Below are 18,347 nucleotides of genomic sequence, written 5' to 3'. Positions count from 1 at the left end.
CATCTAAGGAGCAGGACACAACAACCACTACAATAGAGGGTCAAACCTAAAATGATCAACATAAAAAGGTTAGTATTAAAAAGATAGTCCTATCACTCACCATATTAACATACAATGACCAGCATCCAAACAAATCTGGAGAAAAGGAGGAAGAGAGGATGAAGAGATAGGAGTCTACCTGCCCACTTTCAAAAGTCACGTGGCTACGGTAGATTTTAGGTATCAAGGCTGTATGGCAACTGAACAGACACATCAATCAACAGAAAAGAAAGAACCCAAAAACAGAGCCACACAAATATTGCCAACTGATTTTTGACCAAGGTTCAAAGGCAGTTCAATGAAAGAGAAACAGATGGCCCTTTAACTAATGAAGCAATGCTTAAAAGGAAAAAATAAATAATGTCTAGTGGGAAAAATCCACAACGGACTAAGTCTATGAAGAAAAGTAACTAGACCAGAGAAGCCTCGCTGAAGGCCGGTCCTGCGGGGAGGGAGGTGCTGACCGAATAACCTTGAAAGTGAGTCACGTTGTTCAGACACTGCTGTTGTTGGTTGAGACAGGGTCTGATGTAGCCCAGACTGAACCTGAACACACTAAATCGCCGAGAAAGACCTTGAACTTGTGATCCTCCTGCCTCCACCTCTGGAGGGCTGTGATTATGTACTTAAGCCTCCATGCCTGGCCTAGGCCTGGCTAAACTAAAGGAAAATGAGCTGCAACTACTTGAAAAATTCTAGTTGAAAAGTGATTCTCTAAAAGAACACAAAGTAGCAACTTTGATACTGAGCATGTTGGAATTTAACAACGAAGAGTTAGTTAGTGCCTAGATATTTATTTCAATTATTCTCCAAGAAGGAGCCAGGGGACCTTGGAGAAATGGATGACTCCAGGATGAGGGCGGGAACTAGACAAGATGAGACTAAAGAGTCTGAAAACATCAGGAAACAGGCAAGAGCTGAAACACAACCCAACAAAGCAGCCACCCCCACACCCACACGGGGATATGGGGAAGGGGCACAGCCGTCAAATGAAAGACCTGCCAGTGCCCAAATTGGGAACATTGTGAACAATAAAACAAACTAGAATGTGTTGTCCTGTAACATAAACCATACACTAAGTACCTGTAAGCCCTAACTAATATAAATAAATGATTGAACAAACTAATAAATGGAGGATAATAAACAAATCTCTCACAAGGAAGAGTTCCAAATAGTCCTTTAGCTACCCCACCTTCATAGGGGAGCATAGCCCTTACTCGCTGAGAGTTGGCCATGCCAAGTGACTTCCTTCCGCACAGTGCAGCATGGTAGAGAAATGATCTTGGAAAATGTAAGGAGCACCGTCTCGGCTAGTGACCAAGGCCATTAGTAGTCACAAGCTATGCTGATAGCAGGAGGCCTTGCTATGCTGTGACAGGCATGGAAGGTGGACAATAGATATGAGAAGACCTATGCCATGGAGGATATCCAAATAACAAAATTAAAACACACACACAAAAATGTTCACCATCATTTTGTCATAAAGAAACTCAAACTAAAGCCAGAGAGAATGCTCACTCTACAGCTAACAGACTAACAAAGCCTTGGAGGAAAGGGTGAATGCCAAACCAATAAATGAAAGATGAGAAGGATCAATACTGGGTGGTGGTTCCATGGAGAGATCTGTGCAGAAGAACGCCAGGCTTGGAGAGCAGGGAAGCGCTTTCGGTTTGCAGGGAAATGGGACATTGGATTGAGTATTTACTTAGATGACTATTTTTATCTAACTCAGTCCACTCCATCAGTGAAGAGGTTCTCAAACACTCGCTAGTTGGCCAAATACAAGTTTTCCTAGACCTCGGATGCACTGAGAGGCAGGTAAACAAGAAAAAGAAAAGAAGATCAGGGCTGGAGAGATGACTCCAGAGGACCTGAGTTCAGTTCCCAGCACCCACAGGGCAGCTCACAACTACCTGTAACTCCAGGCCTGGAGAATCATACACTATCTTCTAGTCTCTGTAGACACTAGGCACACATGGGAGACATACTTACATGCAAACGGTCAAAATTATTCCACAGTTTTCAGGCAGAGCAACTTACAGTGGCAATAATACTATCTGAAGTGCTAGCCAACATTTAAAAATTTAAAGCAGAAAAGAAAGGATCATCTATGAGGTTGGTACATGCTTGATAGCTCTAAGACAGTTTGCTAAATAGGCAGTTGGAGGTTCATTAAATATTCTGCAGTAAATATTCCATTTTCTCACCTAGAAAACTGTCAAAAAGTAAATTTCAAACACATTAAAGATTTAAATACTCAAAATTAGCTCATACATGGTTATAATGATATAGGAAGATACTAACAACGCCTCAATAGTTAAAGCCATTTGATAACCAAGAAGAAAAAAAAGGGGGGAATCAAGATTTAATTATGTAAAGCTGAAATATAATACATGTAAAACAGAGGTAATGAAATAAATGGCTAGGAAGAAAGATTAGTGTGGAAGGCCTAGCAGAAAAGAAAGTTATGAGGAAGTGTTATGAAGAAAATAAGGAACACAACTGGCAAGAAATGTTTTAAAAATGTTCAACGCTTTGAGCCTCAGACCTACAAATTAAATAATAAAATGACGCTGTTGCCTTCAAGAATGACAGCTCCGGAGCATGTGTGTCAAGACAAGGAGACAGACAGTCATGTCATTAGGTGTGAAAGTTGGCCTTTACTTTTGCTTTCTTCCTTGGGGAATAGAACATATATGTAATAATCTGTTCTCCTGGACCCCTGGGTTTCTATCCCGGAAAAGTGCACTAAGTGGGGGGGGAGGGGGGGGGAGGGGCATATATAGAAAAATACATGTGTAGAAACATTCCTTTCATTATTGTTTGTAATTTGGAAATATTCTTAACTGCCAAAAATAAAACTGAAGATGAACTAAAAATAAATCATGGCATTTCATAGACTAACAAGTCAACGAGTAAAAATGCTTTAACAATCAAGGCTTGGGGTCCTCTTCCAAAGGACCCTTGTTCTGTTCTCAGTACCCATACTGGGAACCTCACACCACCTATAACTCCAGATCCAGTGACCCAATGCCCCCTCTGGCCTCTGTGGGTACCTGCACTCATGTGTGCGCGCACACACACACAAAATTATAAAATAAATATTTTGAAAGTGTAATTCTTGGTATGGAAACACATTTATTATTTACTTATTTGTTTGGTCTAGTTAAAAGTAAGCTACAAACTAACATGATATTATTATTCCATGTGTGTCCATATATGTACACATATACATATGTACACATATACACTGTATGCCATATTCTATTCATAAACCTTCAGGAAAACTCTTGAAAGTCAATATATTAATAATGTCATTTCCCAGCAATATGGTGTTAACTGGTGAATTATTATTTCAATAGCTTTAAACTTCTAATGTCTTCTATTCTTTGTGCTTAATTACTAGTAAGATAGAAATATCTGGAAAAGACCCAGGAATCTTCCCTGATATATTTTTGCCTCCACTGACTAATACATAAATGTCTCTCTGCGTTTATAAACCACCAGATAAACAAAACCATCTGCAAATCATTTTCTGGAGCAAGCCCACTTCTCAGTCTCAGAACAACACAAGAAGAAAACATGGGGTGCGAAAAAGATAAATAGGAAAATCAGAAACTGATCCTCCCCCAGCCATTTGGCTGTTGGCACCTTCTTCAAGGGTAAACAGATAAGGCTTCTCTGGGAAGGGCTGGAGAGTGGACTTTGCAAAGTGCTGTAGAGTTTGGAGGTAGCCACAGTGGCCCAGAAGAAGAAGGCAAGCCTAGCAAAGTGGTCCCCAGCAGAGGATGCCATGTGTTTCTCTCTACAAAAACACGTTTCTTCTTCTTCCATGGGCAGCCTTCTCCCAAACCCATAGTGGAAGAATCCTCCACCTTGACTGACTTAACAACATACCAAAAATATAGACCTTGTGTTCTTTTTATGTGCATGTATGTGTGTATTGTATATGTGCACAAAATATGAATGAACACGTGTGCTCATGTATGTGGACCCCAAGGGACAACCCTGAATGTTTTTCCTCAAGCACCAGTCACCTTGTGTTTGGAGACAGGGTCTTCCACCGACCTGAAACTTGCCAAGTGGCTACGTAAGCTTGTCGGTGAGCTCAGGGGACTGGCCTGTCTCCCCATCTCAGCTCTGGGGGACAAGTGTGAAGCTTCACTCAGCTTCTATATGTGGATCCCAGTGATATAGCTCAGGTCCTCATGCTTGTACAGCAAGCCCTTTACTAAGCTATGGTCCCAGCCCCAATCTTGTCTTATTCTTTAGTTTTCAAGGCTTCTGAGTTCTTCAGGGAAAAGCAAGGTTAAAATTTGGTATATTCTGGACTCTCATGGTTTCAGACTTCCTCTGAGAATCTGATGAAAACTGAGAACCTTCCCTTGCCGCACACATCCGGCATAACACTGCACGTCTGCTTTCACAGATTTGCAAGCTCCCTGAGCTCAGGGGCTGGGGCTTGGAAAATAACACACTAGCTTGGATCCCCCAATCTCAAAGCAACTCCCTGACAATATTCAGAAACCATCGAGACTAGGGTGAACCCAGCTCCTGTGTCTACAGCTGTCATTTAATTCTAGCTACTCACTCCAGTCTGTCCCCACATTCCTATTTGACCCTGAATCCTTCCTCCCCAACACCAAAACTGTTACTTTTACAACACTCAAAAGCGTCTGAATAGAGTTCACACGGAAAACATGTTTGATCCTTCCTGTGCCCTTCATACTACATGAACACTGACACTTGCAAGTGTTCTCATGAGCTCATGGCTTATGCTTCAGAGTTCCAGTTCTGGAAACGCACAGTGATGGCAGTGCCAGCAAATCTGAGTGATAAATGCTGGCTTCAGAAGAGCTTAGTTTAATGACAACATAGTCTATTGTTTTAAAATGGATCTCGTTGAAGCCACGCTCGCTGACATTTCACAATGGCGTCTCTGCTTTGCAATCACTCATGACAGAGGGTTTGGGGTTGTCTAACCTCCGCGACCATGGGGACTATGCGTGCGGTGAGTCTGAAAACACACTCATGGACCACTCACCTGTGAACCCTGGTGCACAGGTGCACGTGCCGTTCAGGCCCTCGCTGTCGCAGGTTCCGCCATTCAGACAGCTGATGTTAGCACAGGGGTCCTTGTACAGTTCACAGTGTGTTCCTGCAGAGAAGCAAATGAGAAAGGGTGACCCATGGAGCATTCCCCTGTCCCTGTAGCCTTCCAAAGGAAGGGTTGCACCAGCATGTGACAGCATTGGAACAGGTTCATGGTGTATATGTGCTCATGTGTGTGCGCCTCAGTGTGGCTCTGTCATGTATATGTGTGCTTGTATGTAAAAATGTATGTGTGTGCATGCATGTGCATGTCTGTGTGGGTGTGTGTCCCTGTATGCGTGTATTTGTGTGTGTGTATGTGTGTGTGTAAATGAATGTCTGTGTGTGTGCATGTGTTTGGGTGTGTGCTCGTTTGTTACATGGGTATCTGTGTGTGCATGTGTGTGTGTGCTCCTTACTTTAGAATATCATAAAAATGTACCTTATTGGAAAATAACAAATTTAATCCCCACCCAAAGTAAGTATGGTATCTTACCTACCTAGGTATCTTATCTACATTTTCTCTGCATATCTCAAAGCCTATCTCATAGAAAGCCAAAACCTGAAAGTTAAAATTTCTCAATGGCCAGCTCCCACACCCATACACATATGGGCAGCAGTAATTGACCTTACTGAGCTACCAAAAAAAAGAGAAAGTTAAAAAGGAAGACAGGAAGTTAGGGGGAAGTATTAGGCAGACAGACATGGGGGAATTGGGGAGAAGGGGGATATATATGATAACATTTCATTGTGTATATGTATAGAGTTCTCAACAAAATAAAAAAAATCTTAATGACAAATGCTGAGTCTACAAAAGAAACAGGAGATGGTTAGATAGCCTGAGAAACATTTGACAATGACGAATGACAGCAAAGGTGAAGACTGGGTGTCAGATGTTTCAAGGGTTCCAGCTCTATTTGGAGACAAGAGGAGGCAGGACAGGTTTCCTGCTTCAAGTCTCCAGGCACCCTGATAGCACATGTCCCAAGCCCTCTCTCAGTGCCAAATTTCTGATTTACTCCTCACTGCAACACCCAGGAGACGCAGGGGAAACTGAGGGAAGGAGCTGCCTGCCGACAGAAGGCAGCGAAGGGAAGGAACAGGGACTCAAGTCCGCGAGTGGTCCCTAGTCAAGGTGGCCACTTAAAGGAATGTTTACTTCAGACCCGGATGTGGAGTTCAGCTCCCACTGAACAAAGATGAAGAATACAGATCTAAGGGGTCAATGAGATGGCTGAGAGGGGAAAGGTGCTTGTCACCAAGCCTGGGCATCTGAGTTCAATCCCCAGGACCCACACGTAAAAGGGAAATATTGACTCCTACAAGCTGTCCTCTGACCTCCATGTGTATAGTTATTATATACATGCCTACATACTCACACTCATACACACACTCACATACACACACACACTCACATACACACACACACTCACACACTCACATACACACACACTCACATACACACACACACACTCACATACACACACATACACACACACTCACATACACACACACACACTCACATACACACACACACACTCACATACACACACACACTCACACAACACTCACATACACACACACTCACATACACACACACACTCACACACACACTCACATACACACACACTCACACACACACTCACATACACACACACTCACATACACACACACACTCACATACACATACATACACACACACTCACATACACACACTCACATACACACGCACACTCACACACACTCACATACACACACACTCACATACACACGCACACTCACATACACACACACTCACATACACACACACACTCACATACACATACATACACACACACTCACATACACACACTCACATACACACGCACACTCACATACACACACACTTCACACACACACTCACATACACACACTCACATACACACACACATACACACACTCTCATACACACACACTCACATACACACACACTCACATACACACACACACTCACATACACACACACACATATACACACACACTCACATACACACTCACACTCATATATACACACACTCACATACACACACACACTCACATACACACACACACAGATAAATGCAATTAACTGCTTTAAATCCTTGAATAAAAATAGAAAACTTTGCTTGTATAAAAGAAAAAATAGGATATGTTTGCGTGTATACATACAAATGTCTGAAGTGAGGTTGGATTACTTCCAAAATAGATCGCTTTGATCTCACAGCTACGCATTTCTGCTTCATTTTTTTTCCAGTTTATTTATTTTTTATTAAAAATTGCCAGTTTCTGCTTCATTTATACACACACACACACACACACACACACACACATTTTCACGATAAATATATTATTTTTTAATTAATAAATGAAAAACTCAGTACTATTTGGGAGGAGGGGTATCTGCAGGGAAGCCAGAGTACAATACATATGAACAGATTTCTTGCCCTTCCTCCTTTCCTTCATCCCTCCTTCCCTTCCTTATCCCTCCCTCTCCCTTTTTTGTCTCCTTCCCTCACCCCACAGCCTTTGGAGTAGAAGAAAAATTACATTCTGATCTAGGTGAGAACGTAAATAGTGCAATGCTTATTCTCCCTGACTGCCTCAAGAAAAATAGGCTTAGAGCAAATCACAGCAATGCGATGCCGACTTTGCTTGCCCCCCACATCCTTCCTCCGCTCGCATTGCACAAGTGACTGCCACACCCTGTGACTCATCCCCTGGGCTCTGACATCTTGCTGGCCTTTTCCCCTCCTTTCTTTGTCACTCACTGCCTTAGGAGATGAGGCTCAAGAAAGGGGGACAGAAGAAAATAAAGGCAGAAAGCCTACATCCACACGGGTGTCCTCCTTGAGCAGTGCATTTTACAGTGACAGCCCTCGATTCCTGTTCTGCCTCACCTGCCATTTTCAAGTATTTCTTGGCGCCATGACCAGGATTTTTCCCAAGTGTTTTACAGAACTCAGCTTTCTCATATCTTACTGCCTCGTACCTGCAGGTAATAGTCACTCACAACATGCCCTAACTCACTCTCTGTGTCCAGGGCCTTGAAGGGGATCTCCCTGTCTTCGTAACGTGAAACTTTCTTCTACATTTGGGTGTACACGTTCTCTTCCTAAAGTTTCCACTTCTAGAAACTGGAGATACAGCTCACCCAGGTTTTGCTTTGATCCCCATCACCACAGAAACCAGGCATGGTGGCACACACAAGTAATCCGGGACTCCAAAGTTTGAGGCAAGAGCATGAAAAGTTTAATGTTGTCCTTGACTCCATAACAAGTTCAAGACCCTGTCTCAAGGAGAGAGAGACAGAGAGATACAGAGACAGAGAGAGGAGTCTTCCTCAGGGAAGAGCATGCCCATTGAACATGCAGCACAAAATGGTCAGCCCTGAAACATACACATACAAGTAACATTGTATGGACTGAGCAGGTTGTGTTTACATATTTAGAAAAAAGAAGCCATGAATCTGAAAGAGAGCAAAGGGAATGTATGGGAGGAATTGGAGTAAGAAGAGGGAAGGAGAAATGATGCAGTTATCTAATAATCTCGAAATAATTTTAAAAATCAATTAAAAGAGTGGGGGCAGGGGAGTCCTCTCTGTTTCAAAATATCTCAAAAATCTTAAGTTTCCATTGGGCTGATCGATGGGAACCAGACAACCAACAGATCCAGTGGTAATGTGAAATAAAGCCATCACCAAAGTTCAGAGCAAAGTCCAGCAGACCTGAATGGCTACACTGAGGCCCAGCAATCACTAGCCAGTCCAGCCAGGTAAATAAAACTAACTACATTTTCCAAATAAGGTTAAAAAGGAAATTCTAGGCCACAATTTACATATCATAAATCTATCTATCTATCTATCATCTATTTTCTTATTTATTTAGAGTCTCACATAACCCAGGCTGATTTCAAACTCACTATGTAGCCTATAATGATCCTCCTAGTACTGAGATTCCAACTGAACACCACCACAACCAGTTTATGTGTTCCTGGGGATCAAACCACAGGGGCTTGTGAATATGACATCCATAGACCAAACATCTCCAATAATATAGATTTACTAAAAACACCCAAAATCACAAACATACAATTGCAATATTTCATGTATTTGGATTTCTTTTCCTTTGGCAATAATTTTCTTCACTGTTACTTTTTTTCACTGTTACCCGAGCATTCATTGGGAGATTTTTGGCAGCATGGCTGGACAAAAGCTCATCTTAGCAGAAGCATGAACTCTGTGAATTGGGAAGGGCTCACATCCCTGGTACATACTTGAGTCCCTTGCATTTCTATAGTCTAAGCTTGGTAATCCTTCTATTAAAAAATATAATTGCATTGTCATGTAGGTCATTAGAACAGAGTAGCTTTGTACCAGAAACTAAATATACAGAAGAGATGGCACGGTTACTCATGATTTGCCCAGGTGCCTCTCCTGTTCAAGCCTTCCTCTTGGCTTCTAGGACCCACCTTCATGCCTTCCCTGACATTCATCAGGATGTTCCCCCAGGACTGTCTTAAGGCATCCTGACTCCCTGACCAAACATAGCTCCCTTCACCTCTTCCTGGACTGGACTTTGCCTGACAGAACTGAACTCCTTCATCTATTCCCAAAACAGCACCTTTGGCTATAAAGCAGAACCTTGACTTTCCCCAGGCAAAGCAGGTTTTGACATTGTGTGTTGAGAACTTGCTATGATTCCATTGTCACAGAATTCCCTGTGTCTGATCCCAATGTATCCATTCCCTCCTTGACTCCCCCACGGATCTCTGAGCACCATCGGAGCCGAGCACACATCTTAAATCCACGGAAGAAACAGCAGCTACAGCACCATAACCCTGTCCTCACAGAAAGGATGACAGACAGCCAGTGGACTTTGGCTGACATTCAGGTGAGATTGCCAGAGGAATGAGGCATCATTCCAAGTTCCAAATTGGCCTCAAAACATCCTATTTTGTCAGGGAAAACCAGGTCCACGCTTCAAGCTAAGTCTGAGGACTGACATACACATCACCCATTGGCAAGTGGGCATGCACTATTACGAAACATGTTTAGTCTCAAGCAAAAATAAACTTCAATTCAGTCACAATTAATAATAATTCATACTTCGCAGATTAAGGGATGGAGAATGATGTTTCTGGAAAATTTTCTATTCCAATAGGGCTCCTTCCTGAATCTAGTTTTAACATGATCTAGACTATAAAGAGCAATGTGCCAATTATATATCTTTGTTGTCCCAAGTTAGTTACAATTAATATTTGAAAACTGAAAATCATTTATTTTTTAATCTCCCAGAAAAGTAAGCTCGGTAAAGACAGTTAGCTAAACATATTCTTGGAGGACGATTGCTATTTTGTTGCTGGTTTCTTCTGGCTTGCAGTGCCAAGGACTGAACCTAAACCCTGGGCTCGCTAGGAAGCACTCACCCCCTGAGTGACAATCCCCCACCTCAGACGTGTTCTTAGCACTTCAGCTTCACTTTGGGATGTCATCCTATTTTATTCAAGCTTTGCTTTCTTCTTGAGGACTTCCTCAGTTTTTTGACTGTTACATAGCTCACCATCTTCTGAACCACTTCAGAAACTACAGTTGGCATCTCAACCCTAGCGTTATTGTCCCTTGTGCATGCCAGTCTCAGTCTGTTCTCCTAGGGCAGCGATGGGCAGAGCGAGAAAAACTTGGACTTAATTCGCGTCTGCATGGATCACAGTTCAGAAGCACACAAAATCCCTAGAATTCTCTGTTCACTCTGTAAATAGCACGGAACAAAAGATGCAATTCTACCCAAAAACAAATGAGTAAATAAATATCATTCCTTTAACAGTAAAGGTATGATGTGACCGCACCTTTAACAGAGTGATATAATTTCTGGGACATTACCCATTCCAAAAACAACCAGGAATTATAAAGAATTAACTGAACTGTGATAAACAATGCTACCATGAATGTCTTTGTTCATTGTATTTCTTTTTTATTATTATTATTCATTTTGTTCTTTGAGACAGGGTTTCTCTGTAGCTTTGGAACCTGTCCTGGAACTAGCTCTTGTAGACCAGACTGGCCTAGAACTCACAAAGGTCCACCTGACTCTGCCTGACTCTGCTGGGATTAAAAGCATGCGCCACCACCGGCCGGCTCTCATTGTATTTTTTAATAGCAGAATAAATTTAATGATTAACCAATACTTGTTTGGGATTCTTGGTGACAAAAATAGAATACCAATTCTATTTTTAAAACATTTAAAATAATTTAAATATTTTAAATAGCTTATCTATTTAAAAAATACACATAGTTTTATAATACACAAAAGCAATAAATGACTTTCACCACCAAGAATCCCAAACAAGCATTGGTTAATCATTAAATTTATTCTGCTATAAAGAGATAAAAAACAAATCCAACATGAGGCTATATCTTGATCTTTTTGACACGCTGAGGCTATGAACACTAAGCAGAAATCACTTTAGATCCATCATTCACTAGCTTTAAAACTGTGAAGAAGGAAGAACCAACATGTTTGTGGCTGAAAGGCGGCTGATTGAGCCCATTGGTCTAGCGCTGGCTAACACCATGCCCCACGGTAGAAAGTTAACAGTTTTCTACCTTTATGCATTTTATTTCTTGATAATTTCATACATGAATACACTGCATTTACATCATTTACAACCCTTTTCTCACCTCCCCCCATTCCTCTTGATGTGAGTGACAGGCAACACAGGAGAAACTCACATGTTCTTTTTGGCTTTCTTTATTCTATTAATGTGATTTACAACAGGTCTTTTGGTTGTTTGTGTTGGGGTCTGCTGTAGTAATGATGGAACCCAGGAGCCTGCGCACACTAGGGGAACACTAGGAACTCTGGTTCCCAAACAATTCGGATTGTATTCTGGCAAACAAACATGGGGCCAAAATGCCAGAGAGCCACAAACATCAGGCAACCTATGACAGAGTTGGAGCTCCCGTAAGGAGACTCTGAGAGGCCAGGGCATGAAGCTGAGAAGGTGAAGTCTAAAGTGGGTTTGTGAGGTGTTTGCTCCAACAACAGAAAAGGTAATTTCTGCACTCTCTGCTCTTCGAAAGGAGCAGGTCTATAGCAGGTGTGTGTGACTCCTTCGCCTCACAGAGACTTGGTTAAAACTATAGAGAACTTTACTTTGGCTATTTAAATCCCTCCCCCATGAGCCCCTGTTGTCTGCCCCGTGTAATTCCCTCCCCCTGAACATGAACGTCTATTCCAGAGCATCTTGGGAAGTTCAGAGATTTTTAAGACACATTTAAAGTTCCTAATCAGCTTACTTGGAAAGCTCATCCTGTGTGAGCCTGACTTGGGAGGCCTTTAAGGGGATCCAGGCCATTGCTGACATAGAGAATTTGAAGCACCAGGGATGAAGCAGACTGTGATGAATTCCACAGCCTGAAGGAAGAATGCGAATGCTGTCCAGCCCTGGGGGTCTTCACGAGCTTATCCTTCTGGAGTCTAGCATTAGCTTGGAGCGCAGGCTGCTTCATACACGGTGACCTGAGGGGCCCTGGGCATGGCACCACTTAAGCCCTTCCTGGGCTGACAGAACTAACAGCTATCCAAAGCCGTGTCCTAAGTCAATGGTGTATCCTAAGCCTCTGTGTGGCAGCCGCTAGCTAATGTAGCGGTTGTACCTATTCTGAGAGTCTCTCTTCACCATTAAATTAGCACAGTCACATCCATCTGGGTCACTCCCTGCATTTAAATCAGTCTTCCCACAACCCTCCTGTTCTTCCCCTTCTACTACCTCAGTGTCTCCTGAGGACACTTCTCACAAACACAGTCCCAAAGAGGGTACAGGATATCACGGTCTCTGAATTATTAAAATGTATGGCGATTTTTTTTATTTTATACGCCTGTGTATGTGTGTGCACATATTGGGGTGGCAAGTGTGTGTGTGTGTGTGTGTGTGTGTGTGTGTGTGTGTGTGTGTGTGCAGACCAAGAGACAGCCTTAGGCATCTGCCTCAGAAGTGCCATCCGTCTCATCTGAGATATGGTCTCTCATTAGCCTGGAATTCATCAAACAGGCTAGACTGGCTGGCCAGTGAGCCCCAGCCATCCCCCTGCCGCTGTCTCCCCAGGACAAGGATTACGGAAGTGCACCACCATACCTGCTGCTTGTATGTGGGCGCTGGAAATTGAACTCAGGTCTTTGCATTTGCAAAGCAAGCTCTTCACCAACTGAACTACCTTTGCAAATGGTCCTCTAACTCCCAGTCCTATACCCTGCCAAATATGGCTGCCAGCTGCTGTTCTCCCAGTCCTCTGTTTAAAATGTGACCTGCACAGCCCACTCCCATAGATTGTTCTGTTTAGCCTAGATGTTAGAACTTCTACCCAGAAATCACAACGTGCACATTGTGTTCTTGGGCACGCTGAATTAATCCTCTTGCAAGCCAGATTTCCTCCTCTCCCTGAGGCCCCAGACAATGACTTGGTGCTAGCCTTATTTTGGTCTTTCCCTTCCCCTTCCGGATCATCTGCCCTCAGAGCCCTTGGATCTTTTCTCCAAAGTGTCTATCTTTTTTTCTGATGACCTCCATTTCCTCATACTTTAATATCTATCGGGAAATAGTTCTGCCTTTGTGCTCTCCAGATTCAGATTCAATTTTGAGTAACACACATTGCTTTTTTACTTCCCCTCTTGAGTCTTTAGAGACTCAGTTTTTCTCCTTCTTTGGGTGGTTGGTATGGGCTCCTTCTCCTGTGGGGAGGGAGGAGAAATCAAGTCAGAGAAGGGGACACTAAATTGGCAGCCAGCTGAGCCCTATCTTCTGAGGTCTACAGTAGACAGGCCTCTCAGTCTGGCTTTCTCAGGGTCCACTGATATGAGCAGGAGAAAACCATTCTCTTCCAGCCACACAAGAAAAGATTCGGGCCTCCAGACTATACAGCTCCCTTAAAGAGCAGCCGGTGTCTACGAAATGAGGGAGCAGTTCCGCTTCCTGAGGTCACGTGTGGTGTGTTCACAAGGCATCCTTCAATTCCATGAACTCAGGGGTCCTCTGCACGCCTCAGTCATCAGTTCCCCAAGTTCTCAGCTCTCTCCCTGGAATCGAACCTTCTCTTCGGACTAGAGGTTGAACTTCCCAGCTCCTACAGCACCCCTCGAGAACCTCATCTTCACACGCAACCTTTTACCTCCAGGATCAAGGTCACTGAATACGAGCTTCAGCTGCTTTCTTTCTAGAATCTTCTCTTTCTTACACTAGAAGATGCATTGATTTATATGATAAAGGCAACATTCAATACTGCAGATGGACAAACAGCAAGGTAATCAGGGGGAATTTCTCAGGCAGGCAGACGGGAGCTCCTAACTCAGAGCACACAGAGAAGTGCTGAACTCATGCAGAATGAGCATGTCCAGCTGACACGGTACAGAACTTTTTGCCATTTCAGATACACTTACAGGGAGGCGTTCACAAAGGCACGCCTGAGAATGTGCCAGAAATGCAAGGTTTTGGTCCACACTTTAAGCTTAGAATTAAAAGCTGGAAAGTTGAGGTGCCGTGCTCTAGAAGAGAGCTGCTGGCAGAAGCTGACATGAGCTCAAGTTTGAAGGCCATGGCTCACAGCAGAGGGAGGGGAGGACGAGAGGGTATATTTGAAGACTTTATACATAATCATTTTCTTTTATCCTACAGAGGCAGAGCCAGGTGTGTGCTTGGAATGAGGAGTTTGACGCGGGGCTTCTGAAGAAATCCTGTGATTTTAGAGAAACAGCACGGACAACAACACCCAGAATGTGTGGAAACGGCGTGGAAAAAGTTAACATCGCAGCCCTTGAGTTTTAGGGCCATTGATAGGCTTTTAAACTATCATAAAAGTATGCAACCATACTTTTCTTGCTTAGTAAGTCCAGCATGAGCTAAAGGTCAAAGAGAGAAGAACATACATATTCCGGATCTATCTACTTAATCATCTTGCTAATTATAAAGATGAGATCTGTTCCCCAAACTAAAGAATATTGGTAGTTTTAGTTGTTTGAAGCCTATTCCCCATACCAGCCCGGTTACTGAAAGATCTGGAAATCTCTGTATCATTGGCCAAAATCCATTTGAGAGCTCTGTCCTGGCTCAGCAGACCTGTGGCAGGATTGAGATGAGCTAACTAAACCACTAGAGTCATTGTCTTTTTGTTCTCCTTTCCAGAATCAAATGGATTCCTTCTTCCCCCAAGCTCTGATAGACCCCAAGCTGAAAAGTCACAAAGATAAGCCAACATGTCTGCCCTTGTGGCATTGAGGAAGTGGATGCTTCTCGGTTGTCACCGGGTATCCAACCAGGTATCCATTCCAAATGAAGCAGCAGATGTGCTGGAACAAAGGCCTGGCCCAGCTTTAACTGCATTCAGAGCCCTCACTGAGTCCTTCGGTGAGTGTCAGTCCTTGAAGCTTTCCAGAAAGATCACCAAGTAGAGGAGGGCCCATGAAAGAGCAGCGGGGAGAGGCAGGCAGATGGAGGCTCTCAAGCAAGCAGTAAGGGGAGTTGAAAGGTTAAGGGAAATGGATATAAATAGGGCCACGAAAGTATTTTAAAAATTTAAGCCAGCCCTGGTGTTCTGGCTTAGGGAACTGTGCAACAGCTAGCGAGCCGCATTCACCGTGTAGCTGTGAGGAGCTGTGGCTCTCAAACTTGACCATCTGGCCTTAGATGAAGCCACACCTTCCACACACCATGACTAGAAGCCAAGGTAAAGGCAGGGAGAAGGGCTTTAGGAACCAAACCACACTGGCTGGCTCATGCCAGATAACATTACCATCTGCCTTGTGGGGCTGCCAATAGGATTCAATGAGTTGATGCACTTGCGTGCTTGGAACGTGTTCCACGCACTGTAACTACCTTGTCAATGTCGGCTGTTCTTCCAGAGTGACATTAACAGGCATCCAATCAGATGAACTAACATTTGCCTCCCAACTGACTTGTTTAATACGAACTCACATCTTTGCCAAAACATGTGGCTGCCCCATCCCCCACCAAGGACATACTGTTTTTACCCAACAAGCTATAGAGAACACCACACTTCTTTCTTGCTCCCAGCCACGACCTTTGACCTGTCCCTGCCTGCAGACCTTAACAGCCCTTTCAGGGTCTACTTCTATATGAGTTAAACAAACAGAAATGCATGTGAAAAAGAAAAAGGCAGAAGCTGGGTTTCTCAGCTAATCAGGAAGAAGTCTAAGGCTTACAAATGGGGCTCCCGGGACCCCTCCACCATCCTAGCTTGAGTATTTGGTTTCGATTATAAACAAACCCATACCCCGATCAGGGGCTTACCTACTAAGTTGAGAGCTCCATGGGGCGTGGTCATTTAGCACCAAGAAGTCATGAGAAATAGCTCACCTTTGTACTCGGCCAGGCACACACACTCATAGCCATTGACCAGGTCCCTGCAGGTGGCAGCATTCAGGCAAGGAGCAGACAGGCACTCGTTGTATTCTTCCTCACAGTAGAGACCATGGTAACCTGGGGGACAGAGAGGAAAGGATGTTGTCAGATACACCTTGTCAAATCCTACATTCTGCCCATCTGCAAAGAAGGTCACCAGGTCTTCAGTAGAAGCTATGGGGCCAGGCAGGAGGGGATTAAGGGGTCAGGTTCCCTGGGGATAAATGGAAATGTTACTATTGAGAAGTATAATTCTTCACATATTTTTTGTGGCCCCCAAGGAAAGAAGAAAGGATCCACATAGCCCCACTTACTGGCCTCACCCTTATGATCCCAAGGCTTTGGGCACTGAAAAAGTCAGCCATCAAATGTGTCAACTCTGGCCACAAGGGACATCTGAGAGTAGCAGCACGTCCTGCACGTGATTACAAACAGCTCCTTTCAAGGACAATGTCCACACTTCTTCTCCTTGTTAGTAAGAAAAATGCACTTATCTGAAGAAATTTTCATTAGAGACGGAAAGTCTCTTTCCCTCTAATCCAAAGAGAAAGTGAACTAAAAAGACCTGCCCAAAGTTCCTGTTGAGATGGGAGATTGTTTGGTCACTCTTTGTTTGTTTAAAAACACAAATCTATATGTTATACGATTTCAAAATATACTTAATTTCTTAGTTACTAAAGAATAATAGGAATGAAGAAAAGAAACCCAACGATTTTTATAAAGCCAGCTTTTATGCTTCTATTTTGCAAAACAGGTGTTTACCCTGCAAGACAAGAAGACACTATTCTCTGAAATGAGGCATTGTGCTGTTTCCAGCTTTCAAAAACACATGTTATTGCCAATTTGCCGTGAAAACAGGCCATTTTTGTCTGGCCCCGACCAAACAATGAGAACCATGTGAGGGCTTTCAAAATTCCCTCTGCCTGTGTTTGTTCTGAATTCAGATAAGCTAAAAAAATAAACCTTTGCCCAAATGGGAATTGGAGTTGCTGGCTGTCCCCACCCAGTACCCCAGCCTTTCTGACACACAGAAGGCCCTCAGACTCAGAGTCCCGTTAGAACAGCTAGTGTGTTCGAGGCTGCTTCTTGTGCCTATCACAAAAGTAGGTTAAGCTCATATTTGCATTATTAACAGAGCACTTTGCAGCTGTGTTACCGTCATGGAGTTATTTTTGAACCACTTCCCAAATTTAGGCGTTGATAATGGACCCCTTGAGATAACCTTGACCTACCTAAGACAAATACACCAGGTGATTTTTTGGCTCTTCTTCTACTTTCTCCTACACCTTGTAATCTTAGGAAAGCATCTCCTGGGACTCTTTATCAGGTTATCTCAGCCAATTAGATAAGAGGGTCACAACTAAGAGTGACTTTGTCCCCTAGAGGACATTTGACATTTTGTTATCATGAAGGGTGGGGGTGCTGTTCCTGGCATCAACTAAGGAGAGCTGGCTCAGCATCTAACAGTTCACAGGCACGAAAGTCTCTAGTCAAAAGTCTTCAGCAAGCAATAGACTACAAGCAAAATCCATCCCAGGCTGTTTGGCACATACATCCACCTATGTATTGTCTGTATCTGCTTCCACCATAACACAGAAACCCAACAGCTTGCCAACAGTAAATGGTTACTACCAACTCTTCATAGATAAGTCATCACTGTGGCCTATGCTTTTTGATTTCATATTCCAGAAATCATTGCCAAGAACTATGAAGGATTTCCTAGCTGTTTTCTTCCAATAGTTTTATGATTTAAAATCTTATGTTAAGTCATTTATTTTTTGGAAGAAAAA

The 18,347-nt window shown here is 43.3% G+C and overlaps 1 protein-coding gene across 1 annotated transcript in view; it reads right to left on the bottom strand.

Annotated features, from left to right (window-relative positions):
* Dner (delta/notch like EGF repeat containing) overlaps positions 1–18,347 on the bottom strand; it is a 282,293-nt gene that overhangs the window by 24,502 nt on the left and 239,444 nt on the right. Inside the window, 2 exon segments of the mRNA XM_038340268.1 lie at positions 5,084–5,197; positions 16,513–16,635. Of these exon segments, the coding sequence (XP_038196196.1) occupies positions 5,084–5,197; positions 16,513–16,635 (237 nt within the window).

The sequence above is a fragment of the Arvicola amphibius genome, chromosome 8 (assembly GCF_903992535.2).
Source record: "Arvicola amphibius chromosome 8, mArvAmp1.2, whole genome shotgun sequence".
Lineage (NCBI taxonomy): Eukaryota > Metazoa > Chordata > Mammalia > Rodentia > Cricetidae > Arvicola > Arvicola amphibius.
This window is presented reverse-complemented; position numbering and strand designations above follow the sequence as displayed.